Source organism: Sceloporus occidentalis, unplaced genomic scaffold, assembly GCF_023333645.1.
Source record: "Sceloporus occidentalis isolate IW3139 unplaced genomic scaffold, rSceOcc1.0.p SCAF_8, whole genome shotgun sequence".
Classification (NCBI taxonomy): Eukaryota; Metazoa; Chordata; class Lepidosauria; order Squamata; family Phrynosomatidae; genus Sceloporus; species Sceloporus occidentalis.
In genome coordinates this window covers 2,364,301-2,381,399 of record NW_028316988.1, presented here as the reverse complement: position 1 = coordinate 2,381,399, position 17,099 = coordinate 2,364,301, and the positions used below count along the sequence as shown (strand labels likewise).

The 17,099-nt window shown below is 45.5% G+C and overlaps 1 protein-coding gene across 1 annotated transcript in view; it reads right to left on the bottom strand.

The window, feature by feature from the left end:
- The window catches only part of LOC149307654 (zinc finger protein castor homolog 1-like), a 246,181-nt gene that overhangs the window by 118,583 nt on the left and 110,499 nt on the right, over window positions 1-17,099 (bottom strand). The window contains exon 3 of the mRNA XM_089534169.1: window positions 14,359-14,455. Coding sequence (XP_089390295.1) covers window positions 14,359-14,362 — 4 coding nt within the window. The 5' untranslated portion in view covers window positions 14,363-14,455. The remainder of the gene's footprint in view (window positions 1-14,358; window positions 14,456-17,099) is intronic.

Genomic DNA, 17,099 nt, shown 5'->3' with positions numbered 1-17,099 from the left:
GCTCAGTCAGGAAGCCTTTGGGCAAGTCAAATTTTGTCATCAATGACGAATCTCCGTTGCATACATTTTAAGAGCTAGTGTGGTGTAGCGGTCTGAGTGTTGGACCAAGACTCCACGACACCAGAGTTCGAATCCCTGCTGAACCACAAAAAACAACTGGGAGACCTTGGGCAATTCCCACTCTCCCAGCCTCAAATATGCCCCCAAATCATGCAGCGCTGCTGAGAGCCAATGTGGCACTGTGGCTTGAGTGCTGTCCTGAGAGGTTGGGGCAAACTGCGTCTGAAGTCACACTTGGCCATGGAAACCCACGGGTTGAGCTCAGGTAAATCATACTCTCTTGGTGGGAGTCAACTTGAATGTAGGTAGCAACAACTGAGGCTTGACACCTCTTCCTCTCTCCCCTTTCTTCCTTTTTTGGGGGAGTCAAAAACTGAATTATTGCAACAACAGATTTATATATAATTTGGACAAGTTATTATGATAATGATTATTATTGTGAAGTCGAAGGCTTTCGTGGCCGGCATCCATAACTTTTTGTGGGTTTTTCAGGCTCTGTGGTCATGTTCTAGAAGAGGTCATTCCTGATGTTTCACCAGCATCTGTAGCTGGCATCTTCAGAGAATGCTGGCATGGAAGTATGGAAGTGAGTGGGATACAGACACACACTGTGTGACCCTGGGTAGGGAGTTGTGGCCTCCATATTAACCTGTGTATTGTTCTGTTGTTGAATGGCAAGACCTGAGAGTGGGAGTATGCAAAGAAAATTAGTGTCTGTTTAATTAGTGGCCATTGTCTGCTGGGAAAACCCCTGACCCTGGCATCTCTGAAGATGCCAGCCACAGATGCTGGCAAAACGTCAGGAATAAACTCTTCTAGAACATGGCCACAGAGCCTGAAAAACCCACAAAAACCTATTGTTGTTGTTATTTGGATTATAGTGCCCAGAAATGTTCTCCCATATTACCTTTTCATCCTTGTTGCAGACTTGGAGAAGGGGCAGGTAGGTATGCAGTAACAGAGAGGAGGAGAAAAACCACCATCTCTGGGGGAAAGCCAGGGGTCTAGGCCTCTGCAGGGAGCCAAGTGTGCCAACTTCAGGTGGCATGCTGTGATCCGAATGACAGCTGACTGGACAAGCAAAAAGATATGGGGATGTGGGGCAGTGCCACGGTTCCTGCCCATGGTCCAGGGAGGGAGAGACGGTGGCAAGGGGGTGCAAGGAAGGGGGGAAGTGTGAGGCAGACGTAGCGATCGCATTATTGAAGGAGCCTGGCCTGGCACCGCCGCGCTTTCGTCCTGGTAATCCTGTTAGCCAGCAATCTCCATTCCGAAAGAGCTTCATTTCTTTGTGAATATTTGTAAACTAGATATCTAATGGAAAATTATAGGAAAATTATAGTGAAATTCATGACGAAGAAATCCGATTAGCCCTAATTCAATTATGCCATCTTAGCCCACACTGCACATTTCCCATTTTTTTCCCATAAATACCAATGCCAGGGGTCCGGGTAATCAAATAAAATTGAAAATCATCTTTCCATTAAATTCAATTAGCTGCAATTTCTAAAGCCTATCAGAGATTTTAATTACTAAATTATAAAATTCTCCAATGCTAAATTGAAAGGGAAAAAAATGACATATCCTTGGGTTTCAAAAAAAAGGAAGAAGAAGAAAAAGAGGGGGAATGTTACAGCAAAAAACCTTGAAAAATACCCTTCCTGTCTTTTGTCTGTGCGCATGCAGACTGAATAGGTGAGCAAAAAGCGCACTGTTTTCTGTCAATGCGTGAGAGGGAACATGGTACTGAAAGAAGGTTAAGAACTAGAAGAGAAGATTTCATACTGAATTAAAAAGACTTTAAAGTCCCTGTTCTGTTCCTATTTTGAAGATGCATACACATTGGGTTTAATCCCCACATATTTTCTGTCATATCCCAGTATGATCAGAGACTTTTCATACCAGCGCATAGGTCGGTTTCATTTAACTTGAGTATAACACTGGAAACAACAGGAACAAAATCAGAGACTTTTGAGTGAGTCTGGATGTGCCCAAATGCACAATGAGTATCCAATTCCCTTTGGATAGTAAGAGCAGTTGTACCATGTATCCTGAATGTGTTGCTTGGAGCCTGCATCCCATCCCAAGTTTATCACACTGGAAAAAGGAATGGGATATTAGCGCTTGGCAGAAAACAACACTTTTCTATGCGGGAAACATGTTTTCTGCAAACAAAAATTGTTGTTTTCTACAGGCATTTTTCACACAGTGTCCCAAACTGTGAACAGTCATTGAAAACGCCAGAGGGAATTGCTGTTATTGTTATATGCTCTCCAGTCAACTTGAACTCATAGTGAGCCTATGAATTAAAGACCTCCAAGAGGAACTTCCTTGCGGCGAGGAGAAAAATGGTAAAATTATTCATTCTTTCATGAGAGAATGAAAGTTATGAAGCTTCACGTCCCTAACAGGACATGGACCATGACTTATGGGCAAAGCATGCGCTTTGCAGACAGAAGGTCCCAAAACTCAGGTCCCGGCACTTTCAAAGAGAAGGGAGCAGATGCCGGACGGCCAAAGAAGCGATCCTGACCAGAAAACCCATTTGAAGAGCAATTGCTGTGTGATCTCATCTCTGCAGGATCCTCTGGACAACAGCCCTGCCATCGTTCTCATAGCATTCATCTCAACCAAAAGGGACAAACAATGGCCTGTTACAGACTGCCAAAATAAAGCTGCTTTGGGTCTCTTTGGAGGTATGCTATTTAAATGATGCATGGGTCCTAAGAGTCCGGAGGTCGCGCCAAAGCCACACTCCATTCCTAAGCACTGGAGTGCAGCTTTGGTGCAGCGTCCGGATTCTTAGGATGCATGCATCATTTAAACAGCATACCTCCAAAGAGACCCGAAGCAGCTTTATTTTGGCAGTCTGTAACAGGCTTATATGACCAGAAAGGGGCTTCATGTGGGCCAGCGTTCTCTCCTTACGATAGCCAACTCAATGCCCAGAAGCAACTAGTACTAGAGGGGAGCCGTGATGACTGAGAGCCCCCATCATCCATTAGTCTAGTCCCCTTTTATACTGGGATCTTTTCACCTTGTGGCTATGAGTTCCACTGTTTAACTACTCACTATGGGCTCTCATTTATTTGCCTCAACCTTCCCTCCCTTCTGTGTCCCTGGATGATGGGCTCCAGCATTTTCTCCCCTCATCCCTTTTCCATGCCATGCATAGCAAAGCATTCTGCCCTTTTCCCCGGCATGCCATGCCCTTCAAGAGAACAAGAGCACCTCCTGTCTGGAAAGCCACGGCTAAAGAAACGTTTTAATGTCCATTTAATGACCTCCTTGCAAGATAATCTACCTCCTCCTGCATATGCAGAGAGTGTAAACAACACAGGGATACACAAATGAACACACACACACACATGCATACACATACAGAGTAGTTCAACCTGGTCGCTTTTGCATGTGCAAACAGAGCCTGCGCTCTATCCGGGGAGCCTCCAAATGCACCCCACCTTTAGCTCAGGAGGGCTCCCCACCACAAACAGAGGTGCCCTTTCTGATGGAAACAGTTTCCCAAAGGCCTCTACGATCCCCCATAGCTCCTGAAACTGACAAAGTGTGGCCTTTTCTGAGCCAGTTTCGAGGCTGTCGCTAGGCGCAGATCCGGCCTGCTTTCTTTATTTGTGCCACTCTGGCGGAGCTGATGCAAAGCTTCATTTGCCAGGCGCCCTGGAGTTGCCAGTCTGGGGAGGTGCCCGCAAACAAAACAAAAAAGTTAATTATCTAGGCTTTTTTTCCTCTCCTTTTCTTTAATAAATAAGGGAAACTGGCTGAGCCGGATTCTTGGCTGGGCTCCGTCTCCCCCTTTATCGCCCATCAGTTTCTGTGATACATTATTCACAGGATAAAGTTTTGCAACGCATAGGGTTGTTACTAAATCCTTTTTTGTTGCATTCCTACTTTTCTTCTCCTCCTTCCCTTTCTCAATTTCTGAATGCCAGGGAAGGAGAAGGAGGAGGAGGAGATGATGTTGATGATGATGATGATCATGACCATGATATTGTAAGCAAGCGCATGAAAGGCCTGAAGAAGCAAAAGAGAAGCTCCAAGAGGTTGGCTAGTGGGCACTCCTTCCTTTTGCTGAGGCTTAGAAGGGACTCTTGGCACCAGACCCAACTGCACACCTTGGTTGCCCTCTCGCCCTGCAATGTTAGGTGGGCCTTCCTGGTCTTGTTGGACTACAACTCCCATCTAGGAATAGTAGGAGCTGCAATCTCACAATATCTAGGAAACACGCAAATATTCCCCAGCCCTGTACTGTAATAAAGTAGATGCTTTATCCTCTTGGCTTTCTGCAAGATGCATCCAGTTGGTTTTAGAATTCACAAAACTCAGAAGTGAGTGAGTTAATTTCTACTTGGAGAAGCACCCAACTTGGCCAGTCTTTGCCCTGGGCAAAACAAAGCGTGTTAAGGACTTCTGTTGCAACACAATCTGCTCAATACAACCTGTTGTTATGTGCTTCAGCTTATGGTGACCCTATAAATGAAAAGCCCCAATGTCCCCAGTTATACACAGCCCTGCTCAGGCCTTGCAAACTCAGTGCTGTGGCTTCCTTGGTTGAAACACTCCATCTGCAATGCAGCCTTCCTCTTTTCCTACAGCCTTCCACTTTGTCTTTTCCAGTGAGTCGCTTGACATGACCAAAGTACAGCATCCTCAAATTTAGTCATCTTGGCTTCTAGGAAAAGGTCAGGCTTGATTTGATCTGTGACCCATTCATTTGTCTTTTTAGCAGTTCACAGTATCTCTGGATCTCTTCTCCAGCACCACATTTCAAATGAGCTCATTTTCTTTCTATCAGATCTGTGTAACTACTTTCGCTTATTTTGGGTGAGAGGAACATGGAATACATTGAGGCAGAAGGCATAGGGCTCCAAACATGGACAGATATGCATGCATGTTCAGCTTGGAAATGCAACATTTTAAGAATGCAGCTCTAAGAAAACACTAAGGTAGCATAGAACTGTAGTCCAAAAAAGTAACTGTTCTGAACTCTTAAGACTGTACTCAGGAATGGAATATACTCCTTCATGATCTGGGTAAATCTTTCAATAGCTAACTAGAATACATGGGAGGTATCATAGTGTTACTTGAAAAATGCTAACTATCAGAAAACTGGAAATCATAATATATTGGGCCCTTGGTATCTACTGGGGTTTGGTTCCAGGACTCCCCATGGATAACAAAGTCCAAGGATGCTAATAGTAAAATGATGTCCCTTATATAAAGTGGCAAATCAGACTTGGATTTGGGGGGGGGGGGGATTTTCAATCCATGGATGGTTGAATCCATGGATGCAGAATATGTGGATATGGAGGGCCAACTGTAAGACGGCTATCCAAAGCATGCTTCCATCCACTTCAATGCAAGCACCTTCAGGAAAACAGGCTTGTGCCCTCCGCAATATGGCACCCCTTCAAATGTTTAAACAGGGCTATCATATCATCTCTTAACCTTCTCTTCTCCAGGCTAAACACCTCCAGCTCCCTAAGTCTCTCTTCTGCACAGCCATTAATGGTACATGAGTCCTTATTTATATGTAAGATATTGTGATGTTCACGTGTATGGTAGATGATGTAAAGTTATGTTTGGATTAGACATTATGACATGTTATGGGATATGTTATGTGTCATGTGTTATGTTATGTTATGTTCTAATAAAAGATAAAATAAAATAAAATAAAGGTACATGAGTTCTCTCCAGTTTCCAATCTGGCCCAGGGTGACCAGACGTCACAACCGCAAAGGAGGACGAGGCATCCCAAAAAGTAGGGTGTTACAAAATAAAAGCTACAAACATTGCTATGCATATTCCTCAGTCATGCTCAAAGTGGGGGACATTTTGGAATTCCTCCTGGACAAAAGGCTTGAACGTAGGACCTGTCCTGGGAAAGGATGACGCCTGGTCACCCCAAATCTGGCAACCCCACTAATATGCACCATGTCACAATATGCAGCCATTAGCCGTCCGGATGCCCTGCCCTTGGCCATCCGAGGCTTTCTCTCCAGCTCCTGCACTGTTATTTCTCACTCCCCGCTGCCTGTCGAGAGGAGTCTCATATTTTCAGTGCTCACCAGACCATGAATTCACCTTCATACCAGTTACAGGGTTATTTAGCTTTTTCTGACGCCAATAACTACCTCGTTTCCACTGGAGATTCTGCCAGTCAAACCGTTTGTGCGCACTTTCTCTCTCTCTCTCACCCACCCATCCCCACACGCTATAACCTTAAAACTTTTTCATATGTTCATGTGCATACATGTCCATACAAACACACACAGAGCAATGCCCACCCCAAGTGGGGGGACAACGTTTGGCACCCACTGCCGTCAAACTGAGCGCCCTACAAGGTGCCCCCCTGGGAAAGCATGCGACGGCGGAGTGCGAAAGGGTGAAATGAATGGAAAGATATGTAGAGTGACAGATGATGAGGGCAGGTGGGACAGAAAAGAGAAAAAAGAAGAGCCAGAGGATCAGGAAAGGCATCTGAAGAAAGGAAAGAGGTCGAACGCAGAATACAGGGGACAAATGGATCTCTCCCTGCACAATGCATCTTCTTTTCTAATGAACAAGGCAGGTTCTTGGGATGGGACTCGTTTCAGTTCAATGGAGCATCAGGTGTTTTTAAAGTGGCTCTGACCAAATAATAATAATAATAATAATAATAATAATAATAATAATAATTTGTTTTATTTATATACCGCTATTCCAAAGATCATAGCGGTGAATGGCAAGTAAGCTAATTAGCAAGTAAGCTACCCTGACATGGAAGACCTGGGTTCAAAACTCCCAATATCAGTGCCAGCCGGTTCAGTGAGAATGTGGAATGGAGTGGGAGGGTGAGGGTGCCATCTTGTCTTCCACCTCAAGGAGTGATAAAAATCTGGGGCAGCCCTGTTGCTATCACAAGATGTATGGCTGATAGTAGTCTTGTAGTTTTGGACCACAAACACTATGCTTCTCAATACTGTTTGCTGGGGAGGATAAGCAGAAGGGTGACATCAGGCTGTTGGTGGACTTTCCATTAAGATATCTGCTTGCTGGGAAAACGGACTCTGGACTAGATGGGCCTTTGGACTTTTCAAGAGTCTCCTTCCTTGGAGGTCTTTAAACAGAGGCTGGATGGCTGTCTGTTTGGTCTGCTTTTATTGAGAGTTCCTGCATGGCAGAATGGGGTTGGACTGGATGGCCCTTGGGGTCTCTTCCAACTTCCACACTGGGGCTGATTCCAGCATTAAAGAGAGATTAAAGCGCATTTAAAGCATCCCTCAAATGAAGAGGAAATGACGAGTAACTGAACGAATGATTATCACAGGCAATTGCGCAAATAAAGTGATATCGGAAATGCATTGTTGCTGAAATCCCAAAAGTAAAAAGATGTGCATTAATGCTTTTTTAATCCTTGTACTTGTTCGCCGCCTTGAGTCCCTATATTGGCATAAAAGAAACTAACAACAACAACAACAACAACCACAGATGGGGAGGCTTGACATTGTCCTGTTGCTGTGTGTGTTCAAGTCGTTTTGGACTTATGGTGACTTGTCCAAAGGGGGTTTGCCTTTGCCTTCCTCCAAGGCTGAGAGAGTGTGACTTGCCTGTGGGTTTCCGTAGCTGAGTGGGGATTCAAATCCTGGTCCTTAGAGTTGTGGTCCAACATTCAAGCCACTACACCATGCTGGCTGTATGTTTAAACAGTCAAAATCATCCTTGGTTGTTGATTTGTCTAGTTGGTTAATATGGGTTATAAAAGAGAATAGTTGCCCACAACGTTTAGGGGTTCACTCTTTCCACGGCTACTCTGAGCAAAGCTTGGAAAAGTTACCTTTTTGGACTGCCGTTCCCAGAATCCCCCAGCCAGTATGACCACTGGCTATGGAGGGGAAGGGATTCTGGAAGGTCTGGTGCAAAGAAAAGGACCTTTGTCTACGTTCTGCCTATGCCACAGGCCTACCTGCTGCCCATTTACCAACAGCATGTTAACAAGGAGTGCTACGTTTGCAGAGATTAGCTTTTGGCACAGGAACAAATGTTACTGCAGTCCAGGGAAAGAAAGAAACATTGATATCTCTTTCTAAAAGAGTGGGTTGTTTCAAGAACGGTGGCAGGTATGGGATGCGGGGGGCCATCCGGTTTGCTGGCCTTTCACAGATCTACGAGAGAAAAGATGGGGCAGGTAGCTTTCCCCGTTGGCGCATCTCTAGGGTAGGAAAAGCAGCAACTGTTGAATGTCTCCAATCCCTGCAAAGTGAGAAAGATGGTGGGAAAAAGGAGGAAAAGAAGAACATATGTTCCTTTCCCCCATAGACTACAAACCCACTGGTCCAGGGACACTTTCTGATCCGTTTTTGTGCCGCATTTGGCACTCAGGCAATAAATAAATATTGGATTTTAGAATACAAACAGAGCAAGGAGAATTCATCCACACCCCTTGCTTTTTGCTGGTGATTTCTCCCATTTCTTCCACGCACTGGACCTTGCCCCCAAGAAAGTCAACAACCCACTTCTGGCCGCTAAACCGAATTTTGCATCAGCAGACTTTCGCCTTTTTGCTTGCAATGGCTCCATCGCTCCCACCAAAAAAATTCTGCTGTGGCTCTTGTGACACAACCAAGGTGACCTGAGGAACCTATCCCCACTTTTTTCCTGCTTCCCACCTTTCTGTCTGATGATGATGATTAATAATAATAATAATAATAATAATAATAATAATGGAGTTTTGAACAAACAATAGATCGATGGATCCCCGCCCCCTCTGAAAGAAAACAAACACCAAGATCACCACAAATTAGACAATGTTTCGCTTGGCTTCATCCAAACAGCCTGACAATTTTTTGGGGGGGATGTTGCCACAGCGACAGAATAACACAATGTTCTGTCTGTTGCAAAGAGCAATCAATTAACTTCATGCCGCCTGGTCCCTGTTTACTCTTCCATCCAGAGGGGCTCCCGCCTCTCCCCATCCCTCTTCCTCGGCTGCATCCGCATGGCAGAAATAATCCAATCTGACACCGCTTTAACTGCCAAGGCTCCGTGCCATGCAGTTTTGGGGATTGTCGTTTCCCCGGAATCGCATAGTGTGGAACCAGGGCAGTTAAACTGGTTTATTTCTGCAATCAGGATGCAAGCCCAAGTCTTACTTTCTTCACTACATCCGGAGCCCAACATTCTTCCTTGGTTTTCAATGATCCTCCTCACCTCCTTTCAACTGGCAAACAAGTTTCATTTCATTTTTATGTATGTAAGCTGCAAATATTATCACAATTGTGGCCTGAGACGACATCCTCAGCTCCCATTATTCCCCACTATTAGTGGTTTCAGCTTTGTGGTTGATGGGATCTACAGTCCAGCACAACCATGTTCGTATGTGTGCGTGTTTTACCCTGGGTACATTCCCACAAACACTTGCTCTGGCTGATATATCCTTATCATCTGGAGAACCATCAGTCTACAAGAAGAGGGCAACTAGGGCCAGTAGCCAATGATGGGCAGAACTAAGCCCAAAATAGGTAGAACCTCCAAAACCACATAGCTCCTAAGAGATGGGACAGGTGTGCAGACACACTTCCCTACAGCTTGCGAAAGTTTTCTTTTGGTCTACAACTCCTTGACCATGATGCTGAGGTGGTCTCATCCAAACATGCAACTCCTCCAAACGTTGGCCAAAGGAAAAAATGAAAGGCATCTTAGACAGATAGGGCAGGCAGCTGGATGCCACTGGGAGCAGCATGAATGAACTCACTTGCTGTGTCCTTCTTGATTTCACACAAATTGGCCAAGGTTTGATAAAATATGCCAGCGTCTCTGCTGAAAATGTTGCTCACGTAGGCCTGACAGCATAAATAAGGTGGACTGACCTTCATCATACTCAGCGTTTTCAGGTCTACTTCGCATTTATAGATTGCTTTTTTTGGAGCATCTCTCTCTAAGCATTTGGAGCCACCGCAATGTGCCCCAAACCAATGCCTCCCGCTTCCACCAAAGCCAGGACCCTGGGTTCTCTCCCTTTTCTGAAAGCCAATCTGTCAGGCAACCTGTTGGTGACAAGGGCTTGTTGACTGTTCCCTGTCCATTACGGCCCAGATTATAAGCATATTGCACAGTTCTCTCTGCACGATGCCTGGGAAATCCAATACGCTGAAAGGTTAATGCAATCAATTAAGGTGACAGGGAAGTAAAGGAAGGCTTCCAAGTAGATGAAAAAGAAAAGAGAGAGAGAAAGAGAGACCGAAGGAGCCTCCGCAGATGACTGGAAAAATAACCCACTTTTCTCTCTTGGTGATAGATTTGCACTAATGCCAATTCAGTCTCGCGCGTACGGTGACTTATCCCTGGATAGCAACAAAGGCATTATCTTCTGGCCTGCCACTTTTTGAAAACAGGGGAGATAGGAGGCAGGGGCAGCCCAGCCTTGAAAGCTGAAGTAAATGAACTAAAAGGTCAACAAAGCACAGGGCAGGATTACTGTGGCAGCGCATAGTTCGCATTTGTTTCTTGCAAAGCCCTGTAAGCATTGCACGCTTCCTTGATCTAGGCCCGGGGAAGAACATCCTATCCTCCTGCAAACACTGGGGAAAAACAACAACAAATGATGGAGAGAAAAAGAACTTATTGGAAATAAGGGAATGATGCAGGTGTTGCTAGAAGGGGAAAAGAAAAGGGGTCACATTATTATGCTTCCGAATGAAGTCATGAGCACAACCCAGGAGGTTGCTGGGGATGTTAAGGCAGGCGGCAAGCAATGGGATCACGCTGAAAACAACAAGAAATTATGGCTGGCTTTGAAGCATGATGCTGTAAGATACTGTCTACAGGCTGAGGTGGTTGCTTTGGCTTTGCCAGGGAGAAAGACCGGCCTAGAAAGAGGGTAAAAGGAGAGGAGACAGCAAAGGGAAGCATATCAAAGGGGACCGCATGGTCTTGCATGATCCTTCAGCAGCAAGGAGGCTAACACTGTACTCACCTCCCACATTTCACTGCTAAACATTGAGAAGGATGTGACCAAGCATCATCAGATGGCAAAGATGTTATTAATGAGGAAGATGGTTAAGATGGCAAATGTTATTAATGAGAAAGAACGCACAAGTTAGGAGAGGCTGCAGCCATTTGCTTTTGCCTGAGCTTACAGACAGTTCTGCCACCTTCTCTTCTCTCCCCATTGCTGCATTATTTGAGTGCAAATTCCTTTTGCATTTTGAACTCAGTTAACAGCAACTGAAGTAAGCAGAAACCAGGACATTTTAAAAGCAGCTGGAAGAGTAGAACAACAGAGGATTAACTGGGACGGTCCCAGTGTCAGTCTCAAATCGGGACAGTTGGAGGAGGCTGCACATGATGGCTCTCGCTGTCAAATCCCGATCTTTGTTTTCCACGAGGGCTTCAAACATTGAAGCCGTGCACTGAAAAGTCCTTTGAACCCCAAAGACGGAACCAGTCAGGTAGTTTGAGAGTCAACAAGTATCCTAAGACGCAGTCCTGTTTCCTAGCCACCTGCAGCCACTGTGCCAGCTGCTTGCAAAGACAATGATAGGGAGGCAGTGCCAGCGGCTTGTTAGGACAAATTACGGCTCCATTGCTCCCCGCTGCACTCTTCCTTAATCTCCCTACTTAGCCACTGACAAGCCTTCCCGGGTCGCTCTTCCTTGCTCCTGGAAGAGTCATCTCAGATCACCAGAGGCGCCCGGGGCTAGACATTTTGGTCACCAGAGGCTGGCAGTGCGGGGAATTTGGGTTGGAGCAGGCAGAGAGAGGCCTGTGCACCATTGCTCAGCTATTTTTATTGGCAAACCCTCTCTTTGTTTCCAGTTTAGCTCTAAATTGCGCTGCAAGGATCAGCGATGTAGCTATGGAGGGGGGCAAACTGAGGACATGGCCCCTACATAAAAAAAATTTTGTTTCCGATGCCTGTAGTCCCCAAAGTTTCTATCATTGCAGAAAGCGAGAAACTGAAAATTGTGAATCCCTCTCAAACGCCTTCATTTGCTGCATTCACATTCCCCTGCTCATTTTGCCTTCCCTTTTTTATTGGCATGCCTAAACTCTCTTTCTAGACAGCTTTTGGTGGGTTTTTCAGGCTATGTGGCTATGTTCTAGAAGAGTTTATTCCTGACGTTTCACCAGCATCTGTGACTGGCATATTTAAAGAATGCATTCTCTGAAGATGCCAGCTACAGATGCTGGTGAAACGTCAGGAATAAACTCTTCTAGAACATGGCCACATAGCCCGAAAAACCCACAAAAAACTATGGATGCCGACCATGAAAGCCTTCGACTTCTCTTTCTAAATGCTCAGCTGAGGTTTTCAGTTGCTGCAATGCTAGAAATTTGGGGGCAGAAGGAACATTTCATTCTGGGAGGTAGAATTGTCATTGGGGGGCAATGTCCCCATTTAACACCCTCCTTGCATAGATACACTTCTGGAAGGATACTGGTACCTAAAGATAGTATAAGAAGGATGGTTTAAGAGGTAGGGTAAAATGAAAAGTGGGGACAGGACCAAGCAGTGATGGGGGGGGGGCGAAGACAAGAGAAGGAAGGAGGGAGCCATGGATGGGAGGAGGAAAAAGCTGTAACCAGGGTGGTGAAGCACGCAAAGGGAAGCATCCATGCGCTGCTTTTGAGCGCTTGAGGCAGGGTGCTCAGGGGGGTGACCTACACCATGCCCGACTGTGATCGTGTTTCAGGGCCACTGCCTGTCGAACCCGAGACAATAAAGGGCTGCCTTTGAAGTTGGAAAAAAGAAGCCGAAATGCCAAAAAAGAAAGAAAAAAGAAAGAAACAAAAAAAAAAAGTGACTGGAAAGATCTTTGGGAGGATGGGAAGATGCGTGCAGAGTAAAGGGGCAAGCGGGTGGGCGGAGGAGACAAAGCCTGAGCCGGGTCCCCAGCGGGGCACCCCGAAACCAAAAGGGACAAAAAGAAAACAAACAGTTTATGAGTGGGGCACATGCTGCCTTCTGTCTGCCATCTCCCTCTCGCCCTCCCGCCCCCCAAACCCCCGCCTCCCGAGGGGCCCCTTCGGTGATGGATGGATGTGTAAGGCCTACTCATTCCTGCCATGTTGCGGGAGAAATATTTACATAACACTGGCCTTCCACCGGTCACCTCTGACACCACTAGGCATGGCCTCCAGCCTGGCTCTGCTGAGAGAAGGGGGCCCACTAGCTCCACTGGCACCTGGCCATGGAGGGGAAAGTTGGGCTGCAAGATGAAATGGCACCTTGATGCCACTTGGCCTGGAATTTCAGGAGGCACCAAACTGTGGAATCATAGAATCATTGGGGAGGTTTTTTTGGAGCAGGGAAGGCTCAGACAACTATAACCTGGCCCAGTAGCAAATATTCTCAAGGCTGCTAACAGAGTTCTGAGAAACCTGCTGAATGGCGAGTTGGTGATCGTAGTGGACCACTTTGGACTGCAATCCCTGCATGTAAAGATGGACTGCAACAAGGGAAATAGCTCACACCACACTTCCTCCTCAGATGTGTTTGCAACAAGGGTTTTCTCCCAGATAAGGAAACGTGCAAAGCCATAACCTCCCCCCGCCTCCCAGCACAGTCCAAAGTGCTACAGTCTGTTTGCTGGTTGACCACTTCATCTCCAGGGACCTTTCCACACTACAGAATTATAGCGCTATGAGTACCTTTCACTGCCATGCTGCATCATATGGAATCCTGGGATTGGTAGTCTAGAATTCTAAATAACCTTCCCTAGACTGGAAATCCCAGGATTGCACAGGATGGAACCATGCCAGGTAAAGGGGAATCACAGCACTATAACTCCGTCATGTGGACGGGGCCCTGGTTTTCAGAATGTGTGAAGAGCAGGACTTGCTTTGTCCAATGGGTATTCCAAAAGATTTCCATAGGTAAGCCCTAACAACCGATTACAAAACAAATACATTCACGATTCAGCTCTTGACCCAAGTTCTCCAAGAACGAATGCCCTGTTTGTGTGCCTGTTCGTTTCACTGATGTGCAGCCCTCCTCCCAAAATTGGGGTGCAAGAGACATTTGCACCAGGCTTTTCTTAAACTGGAAGTATACTGACAATAAAAGATACCCATTTTCCTTCGCATGAGGGTGCGCACCGTAGGTCAGTTACAACGCATGAAGAGAAGGAGCTGGGTTGCTTCAGAAGGCTTGGTAGCTTTCTCTGCATCATCCCTGGCAGGCGTCCGATTTAGCAGGATTAGGGAAGTACAGAATACCATCAACAACATGGATGCAACCCCCAAACGGCCCCAGAGATGCAGAAAAGTAGAAAAAAGAACCCATGTGGGTCAACATACCCATTTGTGGCTTCGGTAGTCCTCCCTACCTTTCGACGGTCAGGAATCTGATGCCACAGTCAGTTTGCTTGCTTTAAAGCTGTCAAGTCACTTCATCCTGAGCGGGCAAAAAATGGGCAGAAATTAACACCCAAGGCATCACTTACAGTAAGACACATTTTGCTACCTGAGGCAGAAAGCAAGATCCATCCCTTTCTATGTATAAAGGCCAACTGGACTGTCCATTGGAAGATGCCAACATGGGAAGAGGCTTGCACATTGGGCCAGGACTCTGAAGACCAGGGAAGCAATGGTAGGTCCTTGGGAAAGACACACTCTCTAAACCCATGAGGAAGGCAATGTTAAATCTACACTGAAGAAATCTTGAGAGACGGCATGATGTGGTGGTTTGAATTTTATACCAGGTCTACAGGAGATCAAGGCTGCATCTGCACTGCAGAAAAACCCTGGTTTAACTGCCATGGTTCCATGCTATGGAGTGTGTATGGGAAGTGAGGCTTGGTGTGGCACCAGAACAAAGTTAAAGTGGTGCCAAACCAGACTACTTCTCCAGTGCATATACAGCCCTAGCTGGCAAAAAGGATGCAGGGAAAGCCTCCTGGTCCACAGGTTAAAGACCTTCTTTGCAATTCCATAGCAAAGCTCTGGCGCTGCAACAAACTCCAGGTCTCAGAATCCCACAGCATGGAGCCATGGCAGTTAAAGTGGCGCCAAACCAGATTATTTCTTCAGTGCATATACAGCCCTCGCTGGCAGAAAGGATGCAGAGAAAGCCTCCTAGTCCATAGGTTAAAGACCCTCTTTGAAAAGCTCTGGTGCCACAACAAACTACATGTCCCAGAATTCCATAGCAGTTAAAGTGATGCCAAATTGGATTATTTCTGTAGTGTGGATGCAGCCCGAGAACTGTGGAAACCCATTGGGCGACCTTGGGTAAGTGGCACTCTCTCAGCCGGAGAGGAAAGCAGTGCCAAGCCTCCTTGGAATCAATTTTGCTGAGAAATCCCTATGAGAGGGTTGCCTTAAGCTGAAATCATGTAAGGCACATAACAAAACGGGGCATTGAATTGTGTGTTAGCACTGACAGTGTCTTCCACCGGGCCAAAAACCAGCAGCCCAGTTTAAGGAGTTGGCACCAGGCTGTGTATGCATTGCTTTTTCCTCCGACACTCTGCTGCCATCCCCTTGTTTTCTGCTGTTTGAAGAAACAGCCAACATTGATGCTAAACTGAGAGACCGGGAACGCTTGGAAGAGTCCAGAATAAACTCTAAGTATACTTTCTTTAGTCAGTTCAAGCCATTTCCGACCCGTCATCTTATTGCTTCTGTCAGCTCTATGTTCTTCTAATTATATGATCTTTCGTTGTATTTTGTTACTGCTATCCTTTCTTTAAAAAGCAAGCAAATTCCAGTGCACGCCCTCCTCTATATAACATCTGTTGTATAGAGGAAAGACAGCTTATACATTTTATAATAAATAAAATATAAACGCAGCTGTCCTCCGAAGGAGAGAATAGCTGGGAAAAGTGTGCATTTCAGAGGTTTCCAGAGACCAACTCACTGCTCCCACTGAAAACCCACCTTTGGGTTGGCCAGTCCATACAAAAATATTCGGAGATGCACAATTCTTGGCTACTTGGTAATGACAGCTTCAATGGAAAGTAGGAACCACCATCAATACCCTTTAACCAATGCAAGGAAATTGTAGTACAAGCGGAAGCTGGAAAATTACTTTAACAAAATACTTAGTAATTCAACTCAGTGGGAAACTGCCCCGAAGTAACGCATTGCCATTACTGATACCCGTTTCCAAAAGTTACTCGTCATGTGCCTTCTTACTTGTGGCTCTTTTGTTAGGATAAGGAAATGGTCTAAATTTGATAAACCTCTGGCGTCTGCATTTTTTGCCCCTAAAAGCGACAAGAAAAGTAAGGACGGACTACTAGAAGGGGAAAGGAAACCATGATGCCAGCCATAACGTTATTTTGCAAAAGGAACACAGAGCTTCTCATAGGGGCATGGTTTCTATTTTACCATGTATTCAGAGCATTTTTGGGGGTACTATGTTTTCTAAAGGGATGCGCGCCTCCTTGGGTTCTTGTGAGAAAGGCGAGATATAAGAGAAATAAACAAATGAATAATAACTAGTCGTTTGCTTCCAATTCAAGGGCCAGCAAAATCCATATAGAACTGATGCATTTTACCGCTGGAGATTAAGTAGTAGGACTAAATTATCACTGCTTAAAAAGATGGCGGTGCTTAAATCCAGCTGGCTTCTCTACGGACTAGTCATATATATATATATATATATATATATATATATATATATATATATAATATGGGGAGTGTCTTTATTTAGTTTGGATGGTCATCTTTTTGGAGTACTTTAGTTGTATATTCCCATATGGCATGGAGTTGGATTAGATGGCCTTGTAGTCCCTTCCATCTCTACGATCCTAGGTGCTGTATCCTCTACAACCTGGTGCAGAAACATACAAGGGCTTGCATTCTTCATATAACACAATCACAATCCTGCAACAACTCCTCTGACCCACATGGGATCAACCTGGGCAGACTCCAATGTAAAACAAAAGAGAGAAACAGAGAGAGAGAAAGAGAGAGAAGAATGTGCAGAAAAACAACAACAGTTGCAGCCAAAAGGGAGAAAGAAAAAAAAGGCAAGCAAAGTAAATTGAATTATTTAGAGCCATATGTTCCCAAACTGTGACGGAGGCAAAGAA